The sequence below is a fragment of the Mirounga angustirostris genome, unplaced genomic scaffold, assembly GCF_029215605.1.
Source record: "Mirounga angustirostris isolate CCGP_5_RB_7025 unplaced genomic scaffold, mMirAng1.0.hap1 SCAF_10, whole genome shotgun sequence".
Classification (NCBI taxonomy): Eukaryota; Metazoa; Chordata; class Mammalia; order Carnivora; family Phocidae; genus Mirounga; species Mirounga angustirostris.
The window spans coordinates 29,579,302-29,597,463 of record NW_026991718.1 but is presented as its reverse complement, the minus strand read 5'-3'; the positions used below and the strand labels follow the sequence as shown (position 1 = coordinate 29,597,463).

The window sequence follows — 18,162 nt, the reverse complement described above, 5'->3', positions numbered from 1 at the left end:
GGCACCTCCGCAGTTTGCCTTCTTTCTACCCATTCATTCTCATTTCCCACTGCTCTACTTAGACTAGTCATCTTGCTTTCTTCTCATGCCTTTTTCAGCCTTCATGCCTTTGTTCGTACATTAGAATCTCATCCCCCTTCTTGGTCACCTGTACCAAACTTATCCATTTGTTTGAAGGCCCAATTAGAGTGTCATTTCTTTCATGCCATCTCCTCAGAGCTACTCCATCTAGGATAACCTTCCCCTTTGCAGACCACGACTACATCTGTCTTACTATTTTTGTCATTTAATCATGTGCTGCTTGTTACTTCCCATTTTCCCTGTGACAGATTCTCTAATAAGACTGTAGGTGCCATAAGATTAGCTTAATGGCAGAAACATAATGGGAGTTCAACAAATCTTCGAATATAGGATAACAGTACTACCAATAATAGCATTTATTAAGTGGTTGCATGGACCAGCACTCTTCTGAGTGCTTTGCTGTATTAACTTACTTAATGCTTCCTGGAGTGAGGTTGGCATTCCTGTTATACCTGTTTTACCAGTGAGGGAACTGAGGCAGGGAAGTTAATCCCAGGTCAGAAAGCCAGGAAATGACAAAGCTGGGATATGAACCCAGGCAGTCTGGCTCTGGAGCTCTCTCTTAACCACTGTGCTAGTGGGGTCTCCTCAGAGACAGGCGTGCAATCAGGATGGAGCAGCCCTTGATGTTGCCTCTTTTAAGACATGTTAACAGCAACAACAAAAAAGGACAACTTTTTTTTTTTTTTAACTAAGCACACTAGCTATGTATTTTCTTATTTGATTTCTTTAACTTGTTTCAGTTAAAATCCAATTTTAAACTTCTCTTGCAGATGGTAGTTAGTATTGCTGAAGATCTCTTACGAACTGCTGCCCAAAATAGCAGGCTGTCTTTACAGCGTACCCAGGCTGGATGGCTTTTACTTGGAGCACTTATGACTTTAGGTATAGTTATATTTGAGTAGGATCTTGTCTAACTGTATAACTGTCAGTAGACGATAAAGAAAGTTTAATTTAAAAGTATTAAACTTCACATTCTAGACTGTGAATGACATGAGAAAATTGGTGAAGGTGTTTTTCCTCTCATTTGGGCGTGGATTCCTATTTTTGGTAATTTCTGCTGAAGTACATTTAATGAGAAATTTGTTAACAAAGTTTCACCTTGACTATCAGAATAGGCCTGGTCTAACTAATTGGCTTAGTGTTAACCAAATGAGATAAGAGTATGGGGGCACATTCCATCCCCAGAGTGACGGGAGTGACATGATTTTGGTAGGGTGGTAATAAGGTCACATTTAAGTGGTCTTTTTGGTGCTGCTTTTCTGGGGTTACCATTCTGCATTTCACTTTCCTAAGTGCTGTGACAAATCTGAGATACAGGCAAAGTTTAGCACTGTACAGAGAACAGAAAGACATGTTGTCCTGGCGATGAGATGTGTCTACTTTTTAGTTCATGTGTGTGTGTGCTCTACAGAATCACTCACCACTTTGAGCGTCTACCTTTTGGAAGGTATACTTTGCCCTAGTTTTCTAAAGAAAATAAAAAGTGCTAACTTTTCCAGAAATTTATGTTAAATACGTTACATGGTATGTTAAAGGAGTTCCTTAGAATGTAAATTCTTAGTTCTAAACATACCGCTCCTCCATAAAACAAAATTAGCCATATCAGTTGCCCCCCAAAGAGAGGAATATATAGACGTATGTGTGTGGGACTTGGGTGTCTATGTTTATATACATGTGTATTTATAGAAAAGATGTCATAAGCTGTATCCCAGATGTATTTCATTATTGATAATGCATAAGCCACCATTCTGAATATGGTTGGGTAATTTCTTTTAAAGTACTTGTTATGGATTTACGTTTGGCTGCTAAAAATGTTGATACTTTGTAGGTGAGTTTTATTATGCTTTAATAGATATGTTAAGAAACATTTTGAGGTGGGGGGGGAGGAGGTGGAGGACGGTGGTCAAAAGGTATAGCCTTGCAGTTCTGAGCTGAGTAAAGACAGCGGTGTGGCGTGTGGCACGGTGGCTGCAGATCACACTGCTGTGTGACAGACAGGAGGGCTGTTAAGAGGGTCAATCCTGAGAGTTCTCGTCACAAGGAGAAAATTAAAAAAAATTTTTTTTTTCATTTTATTGTGTCTATATGAGATGATGAGTGTTGGCTGCACCTGTCATGGTACTCATTTTACAATTATTTATAACCCAAACCATCATGCTGTATGCCTTAAACTTATTCAGCAATATATGTCAATTATTTCTCAATCAAACTGGAAAATAAAAGATGCACGTTGAAAATCTTACATTACAGATAAAGATAGAGTGAAACAATGGGTATTGTTAAAGCCTGTGTGGGGCTCTTTGACTTTGTTTGTAATGTATGGTTTATATATATGGTTTATGTGTATGGTTTCGCATTCTCGTTTTCTCCAATAGGACCATCTGTTGTTCGTTATCATCTGCCCAAGATGTTGTTACTGTGGCGAAATGTTTTTCCCCGTTCTCTAAAGGAATTGGAGGCTGAGAAGGCCCGAGGCGATTCTTTTACCTGGCAGGTGACATTGGAAGGTCGTGCCGGAGCTTTATGTGGTAAGAACTGAAAGGATTGTACTCTCAGAATATTATTTTATTACTAAAATGTTTGTGAGGGGAAGGAAAATAACTACTTCAAATTTTTATTTTAATGTGTAATAATAAATTCATAGACTTGTAGATTTAGAGAGAAACTTTATAAATAACCTGTGCCGGTTTGCTAATTTTGCAATGGAAATGAAGCTGAGACTCTCAAAAGGAGGTTAGCATTAGTGGTAAGATGAGAGCCGGAGCCCAGTTATTGATTCCCAGTTACAGCAGTAGTCCACCTGTCAGAGAGGCACGGGCCACCACGTAAACAGCCCGGTAGGTATTCAAAGGAAGAAGAAACTCACGGTCTCCAAAGTCACTGAGTTGACAGTACGTCTTTTCATAATGGACAGACAGCCAAAATTATCAAATCTGCAAATGTTGATGCATTTTTTCCAGACATCAGTGTCATGAAAATCATGAATAAAGTTGGTTTTGTTTAGAAGTCGGCAACTTACAGGAAAGGCTCAAGTTTGGTTTCCTTTGGGAACTAGAATTACCCTGGGTGACTCTATTCTTTTTTGATTTATCTCAGAGTGAAAAGTGCTTCTTTTTCCAAATTGTGGGAAACAGATATACACTAAAGCATAAGGGTGGCAGGGCAAGGGGTCCGTTTTGTTCCCACACATCTAAGAGCTGTTTTTGTCTTAGTTCTGTAGCTAAAGGGGCAGCAAAGATGTTCCTTCTATGTGAGCTATTTTGTGCACTCTTGGTTCTGTCTTGAAACTGCTTTCTTTGTAGTTGTCTGAATTTAGTGATGTTACAAGACCTTTGATTTCCCACTCACAAAAATCTCCCTAACAGATATCTTCCCTCCCTCTACCTTTCTTCTAGACTTTTCTAATGATTTTTCTCTATAGTTGCAGTTAGTTCTTCTTTTGGTTTGACCTGATTTCAGAACCTTATATTGTATAATAATGGAGAATTACAGGTATCTTTATATAATTCTATAATTTTATTTTCACAAAAGCTATCTTAAATCTGTTCTTTTAAATATTTTATCTAGCAATGAGGAGTTTTGTTGCACATTGCCCCGAGCTCCTAACTGAAGATGTGATTAGAAAATTGATGACCCCTATTGAATGTGCCATGACTATGATGTCACAGTAAGTAAGCAGTTATGACAAGTTAACATCCAATTTTGCATATTTACAAAGTCATGTTTTGTATTTCCCTCTAATGTCATATATGAAACATATAAAACTTTACTGTCTTAAAATGACCTTAAAAATTATAGCAATGTGTTATGGTGAGCGCTGTGAATTGTGTAAGACTGTTGAATCACGGCCCTGTACCTCTGAAACAAATAATACATTATATGTTAAAAAAAAAAAAAAAGAAGAAGAAGAAGATAGCAGGAGGGGAAGAATGAAGGGGGGGGAAATTGGAGGGGGAGACGAACCATGAGAGACGATGGACTCTGAGAAACAAACTGAGGGTTCTAGAGGGGAGGGGGTGGGAGGATGGGTTGGCCTGGTGATGGGTATTAAGGGGGGTGCGTTCTGCATGGAGCACTGGGTGTTATGGGCAAACAATGAATCATGGAACACTACATCAAAAACTAATGATGGAATATATGGTGATTAACATAACATAATAGTAAAATAAAATAAAATTATAGTATGGTATGGGTTGAAATAAAATTGTGTTTTATAATGTTCCAGTAAAGGCCACAGAATAAACTAAAATGAAAATGTAATACCAATGTATTTTGACAGTTCATTGATACATTGCTGAAAATGTTTTGAGTAACACTTATGCGAGTAAGCTGATACCAACTATACTTTTGATATTTTAGCATTCCGTCTGTAATTAAAGCCCATGGAGCTCATCTGAAAGCCAGTGCTGCAATGGTCCGTTTAAGACTTTATGATATCTTGGCTTTGTTACCTCCAAAAACTTATGAAGGTAAATAAAGTTCACAGTATCTAATAAAAATTCTTCAATATATTACCTTTCCAGTTCTTCACCGTATTACAGAGTTCTGACCAAGGCTCTCCCCTGACTTTGCAGAGGAAGACAACCATGTTACTTTTCTTCATATAGAGAAGCTAACACTTGCTGAGCACTTACTGTGTTCTGGGTCTGTTCTAATCTCTTTACATGTATTATCTCCTTTGACTCTAACCACAACTTTATGAGGTAATTCAGCCGTATTTTATACATGAAGAGCCTCGGGTACAGAGAGGTAAGGTAACTTGCCCAAGTCTGAGATCTAGTAAGTGGCAGAGCTTGGATTCAACCCCAGCTGGTTCAGCTTTAAAGTCTGTGCTTTTATTTACTTTTTAAAGATTTTTACTTACTTATTAGAGAGGGAGAGAGAGAGCACAGGTGGGGGAGAGGCAGAGGGAGAAGCAGACTCCCCGCTGAGCAGGGAGCCCAATGTGGGGCTGGATCCCAGAACCCTGGGATCATGACCTGAGCTGAAGGCAGACGCTTAACCAACTGAGCTACCCAGGCGCTCCTCTATGCTTTTAATTATTACCCTAAACTGCTTCATATAATCTATAATTCTTATAATATAGACAATAATTTAGGAATCTTGACAGAGAATAATAATGTACTTTGCAGATATCAAATATTATATAAAATGCTAATATTAAAATAAGCCATTGATTTGTCTTCAGTTCAGCCATGCCCAAGAATTCTGATGTGCTCTGGTTCAGTGTTTGCACATCACTGGGTAATTAATTAATAATTGTATCATATTTAATATATTTAAATAGGTATTTAAAGCATTAAAATATATGTAATATATTTAAATTCATTAAATTTAAATGTGAATATTTAATATAAATATTTCCTGAGTATTTTTGTTACTTTAAATAATTTGGGCTAAAAGGCGTAATACAATAATAAAAATGAAAGTACTGTTATTGTATGTTAAAACTAGCATTAAAATATTTAGTATAGATTTTTTTAAAAAGAGAACAGGGACTTAATTATTTTATCCCTTTAGAACATGTTGCTTCTTTTTGTGGGCAATGATTGTAATTTCCTAAAAATTATTCTTTCACGTCTGATCTGAAGTTCTGTTTTTTAGGATCTTTCAACGCACTTCTTAGAGAACTGGTAGCAGAATTCACTTTGACGGACAATTCAGCCAACACAACTACTTCCCTCCTCAGATCCCTCTGCCATTATGATGACAGTGTTCTTCTAGGTTCCTGGCTTCAAGAAACTGATCATAAATCAATTGAAGACCAGGTAGCAAACCATACAGGGAATTTAAATACAACTTCATCAAAAGCAATGGTGTTATTATACATTGTCATTTAAAAAGAAAATGTTGAAGACTAAAGTTTAATTTTATTTTGGCTTTCTTAGACATTTAAAGATAGCTTCCTGATGGTAGATAAATAGTGAAAAAAGGTAAATTTCTTCTGTTCTTTTAAAAAAGAGTTACTACAGCTTCTTTTAATGAATTTTTTGTGGGTTTAAGTTCCTCCTGATATTGTTTGGCTTGCACATTTTAAGGTGGGCAGTATAAAAATGTTTTAGAATGAATGAGCATTTTCTTAAAATTATACAAGGTGTTACTGATGGCTTTGTTTCATGGCCAAATCATATTTTTATCTATTTAAAAATTTTGTGATTCAATTATTCTTGTGTTTTTTTTGTTGGAAATTTTCAGATTCAGTCATTCTTGTTTTTTTTGTTGATACTGGTACCTTTTTTCCTTCCTCTCATTCTGTTCTTCTTGACTAATACTCATTCAAGTAGATTTTGAATGATTTTTATGTCATTCTTTTTGTAGCTCCAGCCAAACAGTGCATCTGGAAGTGGGGCTCTGGAGCATGATCCATCCTCCATTTATTTACGAATCCCTGCTGGAGAAGCTGTGCCTGGTCCTCTTCCTCTTGGGGTTTCAGTCATTGATGCTTCTGTGGCTCTTTTTGGTGTAGTGTTTCCTCATGTTTCTTATAAACACCGGTTAGTATAAAGTCAATCAGGTAATTTTAGCTAAATATAAATTATACCAGAGGAGTGGTGGTTATTGGGATGTGTTAAGGAGGTGGTGAGGATTGAGGAGTGCGCTTGTTGTGAGGAACACTGGGTGTTGTATGGAAGTGTTGAATCACTACATTGTACACCTGAAACTAATATTACACTGTAAGTTAACTAACTGGAATTTAAATAAAAACTTTAAAAATAAGTAAATAAAATAAATTTTAAAATTTTAAGTATTTAACATAAATAAAGTTATCTATCAGGAAAAAATATATACATATAAATTATATTCAAACAATAGGTTCCCATCCCAGTTACCTACAATAAGGTGAATTACTACTTAAACATAGGCTTATAAATTTAATAACATAAGTGACACATACATGATGGGAAAAAATTACATGAAAATTCCACATAATTTGAAATTGTTCTTAAGATTTGGCTCTGTGTACTAGCGTCTGGTATTGTATTGTGGACTATGTCTTAAACGGCAAGATTTTCATTTCAGTAGTTCATTTGACAGCTTATAAGTAGGCTTTCACTATATCTTTAACGAGGAATCATTAAATCAGTTTGCTTAAGTCTTTTGATTTTGTTACTGAAGAAGTTAATGAGTGAGAAGTCTACTCTCTAATAACGTTTGTCTTTTGATTTGAGTCTGAACTTGGGAAACTAAAATAACTGGTTGTTTTTCTAAGAGGAGCATTTTGGTTTGCTGTATTCTTTGTATACAGACACTCTCCCTAACTTTAGTAGGCATTTTGTCTATTTATGGTGGTTTTCTCAAAAGAAAAAGTGAAAATGACTTAGTGTAAGATACTTTCAGGTAACTTGTTTAACAAAATATGCTTTTAGGGGCACTTGGCTGGCTCAGTCAGTGGAGTGTGTGACTCTTGATCTTGGGGTTGTGAGATCAAGCCCCACGTTGGGTGTAGAAATTACTTAAAAATAAAAAATCTTAAAAATTATATATATATATATATATATATATATATATGCTTATTTATTTATTTATTTTTTATTTTTAAAGATTTTGTTTTCAAGGAATTTCTATATCCTCAAACTCACAACCCCAAGATCAAGAGTCACATGTTCTTCGGACTGAGCCAGCCAGGTGCCTCCCCCCGCAAAATAAAAAACATGCTTTTAAAACATTGTTATATCTGTATATAAAAGATAGCATAAATATAAAAGATAACAAGTGTTATCTTTAAAAATGTGTAGGTTACTTGATAATTGCTTTTTAATTTGAGAAGAAAAACTTCAGTGTGAAATTTTACTTTACCCAGATATCTTTAAGAACATTTGGTTGCCACATAAATGTTGAAGAACATTAAAGGTGGAAGAATCTCATAAAGCATCTAATTTAATGTCCTTGTTTTAAATCCAAGGAAATCCAGGTCCAAGAGTTTGTGGTTTGCCCAAAGTTATATAGCTAGTTATGAGAGCTGTAACTAGAATCCAGGATTATCTTAACTACTTTAAATCACTTTTGTACAAGGTGAACTATGAATAAATAAATTCTATTAAAAATATAATAATACCTTAAATATCCAGTGATGGAGGAATGAATGAATCAATTATGGAAAGTTGACAGGCTAGAATTTTTTTTTTTTTTTAAGATTTTATTTATTTATTTGACAGAGAGAGACACAGCGAGAGAGGGAACACAAGCAGAGGGAAAGTGGGAGAGGGAGAAGCAGGCTTCCTGCTGAGCAGAGAGCCCGATGCGGGACTTGATCCCAGGACCCTGGGACCATGGCCTGACCCGAAGGCAGATGCTTAACGATTGAGCCACACAGGAGCCACTAGAATATTTTTTACATAGACAATGTTTTGATATCAGAAAACACTCCTTATAAAATGTTAAATAAGAAAAGTAAAATAAAAAGCAAGAAGTGATCCCAGTTTAGTATTTTAAAATACATAAAAATGTACATGTGTATACCAATACATATGTATATGTGAATACGTAAGAAAAGACCTGAAAGGAAATGATTATACCTGAGGTTAAGAGTAGTTATTTTTGGCTAGTAACTTTTTGTTACTAGTCTCCAAATTAAATAAAATGACTATTTTATAATAAAGAAAAACATTTTTTAAATAAGTCGTTTTAAAAGGTTATGTACTTGAGGTCAGTTATAGGCAAATGATGCTTAACGGTAGTGTTGGAGACATGTGTCTCTTCTTATGTGTGTGCTTGAAAGCAGTGTGAATAATGCGCTGCTTCCTCATCCATAGAAGATGTGGATCTATGTCACAGCAAGTGTTAAAGTAGTCAGTTTTAGCCCCCAGTAACACTAACTGGAGTTCCTACTGGAGACTAGATGATTTCTTCCTCTGATTTTGAAGAATGCTTTGACCTGAGACCTATGGCCTATTATACACTGAGCTTAAATCCTTATAGTGACTTTAAGGGAGATACTGGTTTCCTACTTTAGTTCATAGTTACTTTAGTACTAAATCCAACTTCCCAGCATTCCTTGCCCATCCCATTTATTTTCAGAATCTGAAATGATCTCAATCTCTTTTATCCGAGTAGTCTCAAATGGCTGTGATTTTTTTTTTGCTGCCTCATTTAAATAATTTGAAATAATAAAAAAAATTCATTTTTGATTTTCTACATTAAAAAAAATTACCAAAGCTAAATTTTTTTCAAAATCTCCCAGTTGGCTTTTGAGAATAGGACATGAGGTACTATTTTCTTCCATGTGAGAATATTTTGAAAGAAGAAAAAAATTATGCCACATTTTAAATTTTTCAACTTAAAAAAAGATGCATAGTTAGTGACTGTTATTCTATTCAAGAAACCTTGAGCACCTACTATATGCCAGTCACTTTGTTAGATGCTGAGGTTAATGTTAAAGAACATTATGACCTTGAAGTTATGACCTTATTTCGTTAATTGAAACTTAATATTTAGTTGCTTGCTTTGTTCCAGTTAAAAACCACATGTCCCTATATCAATTCAGGAGGAGGAGATCTGGTTTGAACCAGCTGCAGGAATGAAATAGAAATGAAACAGCATGGGACATTATTTGTTAAACACTTAGCTATTGCTCTTACTTTTGTTTTCTGAGCCATATTTGAATGAAAAGTATTGCTAATGTTATCTTTATTCTATGATTATAGATTACAAATGTTGGATCACTTTGCTGAATGTGTTAAACAAGCCAAAGGTGTCCGCCAACAGGCTGTGCAGCTTAATATTTTTACTGCTGTTCTTAGTGCACTAAAGGTATTTACTTTTAAAACATAAGTATTCTCAACTAAGATTTTTAATTAATGCCTTTACTAAGGCAGGTATTTCTAGACCGTTTTGATGATTATATGTGTATCCCTTGATAACTATGTTTTTATATTAGTTTAATTAAATTATTAGAAACGATTTATTAGGCTCATTGTAATTAAATAGTGTTCTATATTTTAATAATGTTCAAGTTCATGTTTCGATGTGACCTTTCAGATTTTACAAGTGCTGGAAAGTTCTTTCAGAATTTTCAAAGATGTCTAATGCCATCTGATACTCTACTGAAGGTTAACCAGATAAAACTTAAGTTCATTTTGTGGTTTAGACCATAAATCAGGAGAGGCTATGTTGTATAGCTGAAAGAAGGCTGCATTTAGAGACTGTGTTCTGGTTTAGCTCTCATTTAGGTTTATGTCTTGTGCAGTTCCTTTAACCTTTTGAACCTCAGTTTCTACATGTATGAAGTGAAATAACAAATATTTTGCCTATCTCTCAGAGTTCATGCACTGTTCTGTGCAGCCTGTGGCCTCTCATGATGTATTTGAAAACTTTTTATATTGCTCAGCACTAAGCTTATTATAAGGTTTTACTTGTAAAAGAAAATGGCAGTAAGTACAGGTGTTTAAATGGGCATGAATTAAATCATGTTTTGTAAACATCAGGGAAAAGGGACATAGGCATTGATTATAGAAATATAAGTTTGTATCGTTTATATATAACTGTTAGTATATGCCCTATTTAGAGACCATCAGCTAATACCAACATCTGAATTTTTTAAAAAAGTAATCATGGTCTTTCTTAGTGTTTGGAAGGCTAGTGTACCAGCTGTAATATTGGTCCAAGTACACTTTTCTTCATAGATTCGCTCACTAATGCCTCTGTTGTAGTTAACATTTCCCTCAGCACCATGAGTTGGATTTTTGGTCTCAAGTAAGTTAAGTTCCATGACAGTAAGTGTACCTAGAACAGAGATATTAACATTTAATATGATGAACAAACTGTATCAATATTTAGTTACTGATATTTTTACCCATTTTATCTTTTTATATATTGAATGTACTCTTGATGACATAATTATCTTCTCTGAAATTTTTATATAAACAAATCAAAGTTTTATAATCAGACCTTTTCCTTACTTAAAGTTCTAATGATAAATGTCAATCAGTTGAATGACAGTTGATTTAATAGTACAGTGTCCTTTACATACAAAAACAATTTTTGAGCATTTGTTTTTGGATAGAGACACTTCCAGGGATTGTTCATTTTAGGGCTGATTGACTATAACTATGTTATATATCATGTTCTGAATCATGTTTAGGAAAGTGATTAATGTCGATTTAACAGGTATTGATCTAGGCGTAGTATATACAGGTGGAAGATGGTTGAGGAAGAGGCAGGGGTGGGGAATGGATAAAATAGGTGAAGTGGATTAAGAGATACAAACTTACAGTTATAAAGTAAATAGGTCACAGGAATGCAGCATGGGGAATATAGTTAATAATAGTGTAATAATATTGTACAGTGACACATGGTGACTACACTTATGATGAGCATAGCTTAATGCATAAAATTGTCCAATCACTGTGTTGTACACCTGAAATTAATGTTGTATGTCAACTATACTTCAATTAAAAAAAGGATGGTTGATATATGCGCCCCTATTTTATAGCAGCATTATTTATAATAGCAAGATATGGAAGCAGCCCAAACGCCCATCGATAGATGAATGGATAAAGAAGAGGTGATATATATATATATATATATATATATATATATATATATATATATATGCAATGGAATATTATTCATCCATAAAAAGGAATAAAATCTTGCCATTTGCAATGACATGGATGGAGCTAGAGTATAATGCTAAGTGAAATAAGTCAGAGAAAGACAAATACTATATGATTTCACTGATATGTGAAGTTTAAGAAACAAAACAAATGAGCAAAGGGGAAAAAGAGAGAGCTAAATCAAGAAACAAACTCTAACAATTGAGAGCAAACTGGTTATCAGAGGGGAGGTGGGTGGGTGGATGGGTGAAATAGATGATGGGGATTAAGGAGTGCATTTGTCATGATGAGCACTGGGTGACTGACATAATATAATAAAATTTAAAAAAAAAATTTGAGCTCATTATCAACAACAACAAAAAATAAAATAAAAACTTTTAAAAATTAAAAAATAAAAAGCTGGTTAAAAAAAGTGGGTGAAGTGGGTATGTTTACAAAGATTGCAGCACATTTTTAAAAATTTAATGTGAATTTTGAATTGCCTTTTTTTTTTTTTAAATAACCGTAGGGCCTGGCTGAAAACAAAAGTACTTTAGGACCTGAGGAAGTTCGTAAATCTGCTCTGACACTGGTTATGGGTGCTCTGGACAACCCAAACCCCATCTTACGATGTGCAGCAGGGGAAGCTCTTGGAAGAATGGCTCAGGTGGTTGGGGAAGCAACCTTCATTGCTAGAATGGCCCAATATAGCTTTGACAAGTAAGTGGGTCTCTTTACTGACAAGTAAGTTTCTCTTAGAGGCAAAGATGTCTTTTTAAGTAATCAATAATTATAGTAATTGGATAATATGTTTTCCACATGGTATAGCATATGACAAAATTTGTGGGTTTTTTAATAATCTTAATTTTTTTTATAATCTTTTTAGTTCAGTAATTGTTTAAACTCTAGGATCTAGAGAAGTCATAATATTATAGATACTTTCAGTGTGGTGAGGTTTCAGCCTTTGAATGTTACAAAATGGAATCAAGAGGACTGTTAATAGGACTTCTCTCAGTTATATGTATTCTGCTCTGAAGAGGTGCTCTGGTAGTCCCTTTCTCTTATCTCTGCCCCCCCCCCACATTATACTTTTTTGTTAATTAGTCACTTTTTGTAATAAGCCATTCTTTTCCTAACTGCCAGCAAGTTTATCATCTCTTAAATTATCCCTGAAACAGGGGAAAAGTTAGTGTTAGATTTTAAAGATTTCTTTGCATATTAATTAAAAAGAGGATTTCAGAGTTCCAAATAAGTATGATTAAGATGATGCAGTTATTAATTACTCTTGGTTGTTAATCAAGTACTTAAGTAGAGAAGTTGAAAATCAGGTGTGGTCAAGAACTGATACTTGAGTTATGTAAATTAACTGTTTTTAACAATTGTATATTTTGAGTACTAATTATACCAAACTAGGCCGTAATCTTTAGTGAGAGAGGTGGGGGGGGGGGGGGAGCAATGGTGGCGAAGCAGTAGTTTTGAAGAAAAAGTATTTCTGAATTCTTGGTTATCTGAGAATGGTTTTCGCTGTCTTCAAACATGAACAGCAGTTTGTCTGGTTATAGGATAATGCCCCCAGTGTATTGTTTGAATCACTAAGGGTAGTATGAGCAAGCAGAAGATAAAATAGTCCCAGATACTTCTCTTCTGTGGGATGACTTCTGCCATTTTCTAGCAACAGATTAGTTTTGCTTTTCCAAGTATGTCATTGATTCTGAAATCAACTTTGGTTAAAGATGTTTTTAAATACACAACCAATCTTACCTTTTAATGGTTTGTGCTCTGTTAATAATAGGTAAAACTAGAGTGTATTTGTTTGGAAAACTCCAGAGTGGTCATTTTGTTTTTTAGTTCAAGGAGTTTTAATTTACAAGTATTTCCAATACCTGTAGGAGTATTTTTTTTTTAGTTATTCTGGTGAAACACAAAGATCTTCATTCATATTCATACCTTTCTGGTTAATGGTTTGCAAGTATTTTCAGTGCCTAGTTTCATTAGCTTTTCCAAATAATTGATTATGATTTGAAGTTAATTATTACATGCGTTTTAAGTTACCCATTTTTCACAATTCATCTGATACTAGAATTTGTTTTAAATTCTCTACAAACATAATTAATTGGCAGTGCTTTTGTTTTTTGGTTTTTTTATTTAAATTCAATTAGCCAATATACATGTTTTCTTTCTTTTATACTACTATATAAAGTAATGGTACATTTAAAAATCTGTGGTATCTTAGGGTCACTTGGGTGGCTCAGTTGGTTAAGCATCCAACTCTTGATCTCAGCTCAGGTCTTGATCTCAGTGTCATGAGTTCAAGCCTCACATTGGGCTCCACACTGGGCATGGAGACTACTTAAAAAAATAAGTAGGGGCACGTGGGTGGCTTAGTTGGTTAAGCCTCCAGCTCTTGGTTTGAACTCAGGTCATAATCTCAAGGTCTTGAGATCAAGCCTCTACTTGGGCTCCCTGCTCAGTGGGGAGTCTGCTTCCCCCCCCCTCTCTTTCTTTCTCTCCCTTTGCCCCTCCCCCTGCTTGTGCACACACTCTCTCTCTCTAAAATGAATAAATAAATCTTTAAAATAAATAAAAGTAAAAATAAAGATCTGTGGTATCTTAGATTAGCTTGAAAAAGTTTCAATGTCCTCCTGTCTCATAGTAGAATGTTTTCATCTACACTGTCTTTTGTTGATTTAATATGTGACTATGAAAGGCCAAAAGTATTTACACATAAAGATCTGTCAGCTATATTTACACACTAAATCTTATGCCATCTTAGCATTTAGACAGGAATCATTCTCTTAAACCATTCTAGTTAACAGGGAGTTTCTTCAACTGCTTAAGACCTAGTTCAGAAAGAAATAAAAATCATTACTGGTTGAATTTGTTTCCATTCAAACTGAAAATCACTTTGAGACCCCTGCGAAGTATATATTCTTGTAGCTTAGATTATTTACTCTATTGAATAGATGATTATCACTGAGAGAATTGGCTCAGCTTTTTATCTCACTGAAATATTACCTTTTGAAAAGTACCAACATGAAGGCAGTTTTGTCATCTGTGTAATGCTTTAGAATTCACAAGATTACATTCATTCTTAACTTCTTTCATTCCCCAAAATGACTGCTATGGAGAAACTGAGTCATAGAGAGATAGAGGTTATTTATCCAAGGATGTAATATGTTAGAAATACTGCTAAGAATAGACTTAGTTTACTTCCTTCATTACTATATTTCTTCATATCTGTTTTGTGACAGCACTTGGGGTTTTTCTTTCTTCACCAGAGTTTTGGTGATGGATTTTCATCTCTTGCCTTTATTTTATTTTTATGGGTTTAACAGAAATTTGGTTATGGGTGGCTTACTGAGAGTTGTAATACAGTTCTGAAAATTCAACCAAAGTTTCTCTCTAGACATCTTTGTTATTGTAGGTGCTCCATTCTTAGTGGTATTTTATCCTGTTTTCTTTTTTTTTTTTATCCTGTTTTCTAATAGTAACTGACTATGTTGGTACATGATTATGAGGGACATTATGAGTCGTAGTATTTTATAGCTTAAAAAGTGTTGTTACATATGTTCTTCTATTTGACCTTTTCCATTGTCCAAAATGAGGTTTAGAGTTCTGTTTTAAACTCTCTACATTGCTACTTACATATGAATAAAATAATGAAATCTATTCTTTCAAATAAACATTAAAAATATATATAGGACTTGCACTTCCAGACATGGTGGAAGAACAGGGGCTGGCTTTTTGCTGCTGTCTTAAACGACTAGGAAACCAGATAAAATAAATCAAGCGATGGTTTTCAGACATTGGGCAATAGCCAGCATAGAGCAGTGATCCCTGAGAAATGGGAACACTGAGAAAGGGGAACACTATAATTGCTCCAGATTTCTGCCTAAAAGAGTTTCCAGGCTGAAATGCAGGGATAGGAAACCCAAACCTAACTGAGTTAAGGAGAAAGAAGTTGGAGTTTGAGGAGGTCAACATAGCTAGAATGTGTGGAATAGAATATGTGAGAGGAGAGAGCTGCATGGTAAGAGAGCTATGAGCAGAGGAGTCATCTCAAGTCTTTGGCTGAGTGCTGCTATGTGCAGAAGGAAACTGCCCAAGACCAGGAAAAAAAAAAAACAAACAGAAAAGAATAGGTGAATAGGTGGACAGAATATGAAACAGTCCCCAGGGCTCACACAGGATTGAAAGTAGTTCCTACTGTTCAGATTGGAAAGACCTAAAATGGAATCTTAGAAGGATATTGCCTTAGTAGTGAAGGCAATATTGACCCACTCTAAAACAATTTAAAAGCAAGCCTTGAAAGGATCAAACGGATTCTAATTAATAAGTACATTCCAGAACAAAGCCCGATAGTATTTAAAGAAACACAACTAGTGTAGCACCTAATATTGTAAAATGTATAGTACCCACTATCCAGTCCAAACTAATCAAATGTGTAAGGAAGCAGGAAAGTAAGATCTGTTACCAGGGGAATATATCAGTCTTTGGAAATAGGCCCAGAAATGGAAGGAATGATGGAATTAGCAATGAAGAATACTGAAAAATATGCTCCATATTTTTAAGGAAGTATAAGAAAAATGCAAGCGTGATGAAAAAATTGAAATTCATAAAATAACCCAGGGGAAACTTCTAGAAATGTAAAATATTTCAAATGAAAAAAATACATTGATTGGGATTAACAGAAGGTTAGACATTGCAGTAGGAAAAAAAGTGATGTTGAAGATGGAAATAGAAACTATTCCAAATGAAGCACAGAAAAAAAAGACTGGGGAAAAAATGAACAGAAGTCTCAGTGACTTCTAGAACAATGTCAAGCTTACATTCAGATAATTGAAATCTTAGAAGTAAGGGTAGGTCAAAAATTATTTGAAGAAATAGTAGACAGAAATTTTCAATTTTGATGACAACTATAAATTTACAAATCAAAAAGCATATGATAATCAAATTCCTTAAAGCCAGTGATAAAAAGAACATCATAAAAGCAGCCAGTGGGGAAAAGACATTATGCAGAGGAACAAAGGTAACAGTTTTAGCAGGCTTCTGATCATAAACTGTGCAAGCAGAAAACAGTAGAATGACCTAGAACTTTATACCCAGTGAAAATGCTTTTCAAAACCAAAGTTTTAATAAAGACTTTAAGACTGAAAAGTTGGGAAATTCATTGCTTACAAGGTATACTATAAGAAATGTTAAAAGAAGCTTTTTGCACACACACAAAAAAGATGATATGAGATGGAAATTTGGATGTAAATATAGAAGTGAAGAGTGCCAAAAGTAGTAGCTATGTGGATAAATATAAAGACTTATTCTTTTATAAGTCTATTTTTAAATGACCTATTATTTTTTTCTCATTAATTTCTTTTTTATTGTTATTTAGTTTTTATTTCGTAATCATAAACTTAACTCTGCAATCCAGCTAGACTTGGAGGGGAATAAGGAAAATATGGATCTCATAGAACTGCAGTGAGAGCACAAAGATTATAGGATATTTTGAACAGATGGGGGTGAAGGGGTGCTCTCCTGAGCTACAGAAGTAATGGACTGGTAGTTAAGATAAAACACAAGTCAAATTTATTAGATTTGTCCACAGTCAGCAATGGTGATCTTTTTGCTGGTCTTGCCATTCCTGGACCCAAAGCACTCTATGGCTTCCACAATATTCATGCCCTGAAGACTTGCCAGAGACCACAGCCTTGCCATCCAACCACTCACTCTTAGCAGTGCGGATGAAAAAAATGGGGAACTGTTTGTGTTGGGTCCAGCATTTGTCATGGGCAAGATGCCAGGACCCATATGCTTCAGGATAAAATTTTCATCATCATATTTCTCCCCACAGATGGACTTGCCACCAGTGCCATTATGGCCTGTGAAGTTACCACCCTGGCACATAAATCCCTGAATAATCCTGTGAAAGCAGGAAGCTGTATAACCAAATCCTTTCTCTCCAGTGCTCAGAGCATGAAAGTTTTCTCTTGTCTTTGAAACTTTGTCTGCAAAACAGCTCAAAGATGTGACCCAAGGGCTCACCAATCATGGCAATGTTGTACACGGTAGGGTTGACCATGGCTGGGTGGCATGGGCAGCTCCTGGGCAGCGGAGTCTGCAAGCTATTTTTATTCTCATTCTCAAATGCCTTGGAAAGATAATTGACTCTTTAATGCAAATATAATAACATACGGTAGGATTTTAATATGTAGAGAAGTAAGATACCTGACAACAGCACAGAGAATGGGAAGAGGAAATGGTAGTATACTCTGATTGTGTATAATATACATGAAAGAATATGATATTCTTTGATGGTAGATCATAAAGACTTAGAAGTGTATATTATAGGGGCACCTGGGTGGCTTATTCAGTTAAGTGTCTGCCTTCAGCTCAGGTCATGATCCCAGGGTCCTGGGATTGAGCCCCATGTGGAGCTCCCTGCTCAGCGGGGAGCCTGCTTCTCCTTCTTCCCCTCCTCCCTGCTTGTGCTCTCTCTCACTCTCTCTCAAATAAATCTTTTAAAAATACATATATTATAAACTCCAGAGAT

General features: G+C 35.0%; 1 protein-coding gene across 4 annotated transcripts in view; it reads left to right on the top strand.

Annotated features, from left to right (window-relative positions):
- The window catches only part of HEATR5B (HEAT repeat containing 5B), a 110,020-nt gene that overhangs the window by 22,146 nt on the left and 69,712 nt on the right, over positions 1 to 18,162 (top strand). For all 4 annotated transcript variants that reach the window (XM_064572112.1, XM_045884414.3, XM_064572111.1 and 1 more), the window contains exons 11-18: positions 855 to 966; positions 2,460 to 2,612; positions 3,652 to 3,751; positions 4,444 to 4,553; positions 5,689 to 5,852; positions 6,403 to 6,578; positions 9,729 to 9,834; positions 12,148 to 12,338. In XM_064572112.1, the coding sequence (XP_064428182.1) occupies positions 855 to 966; positions 2,460 to 2,612; positions 3,652 to 3,751; positions 4,444 to 4,553; positions 5,689 to 5,852; positions 6,403 to 6,578; positions 9,729 to 9,834; positions 12,148 to 12,338 (1,112 nt within the window). The remainder of the gene's footprint in view (positions 1 to 854; positions 967 to 2,459; positions 2,613 to 3,651; positions 3,752 to 4,443; positions 4,554 to 5,688; positions 5,853 to 6,402; positions 6,579 to 9,728; positions 9,835 to 12,147; positions 12,339 to 18,162) is intronic.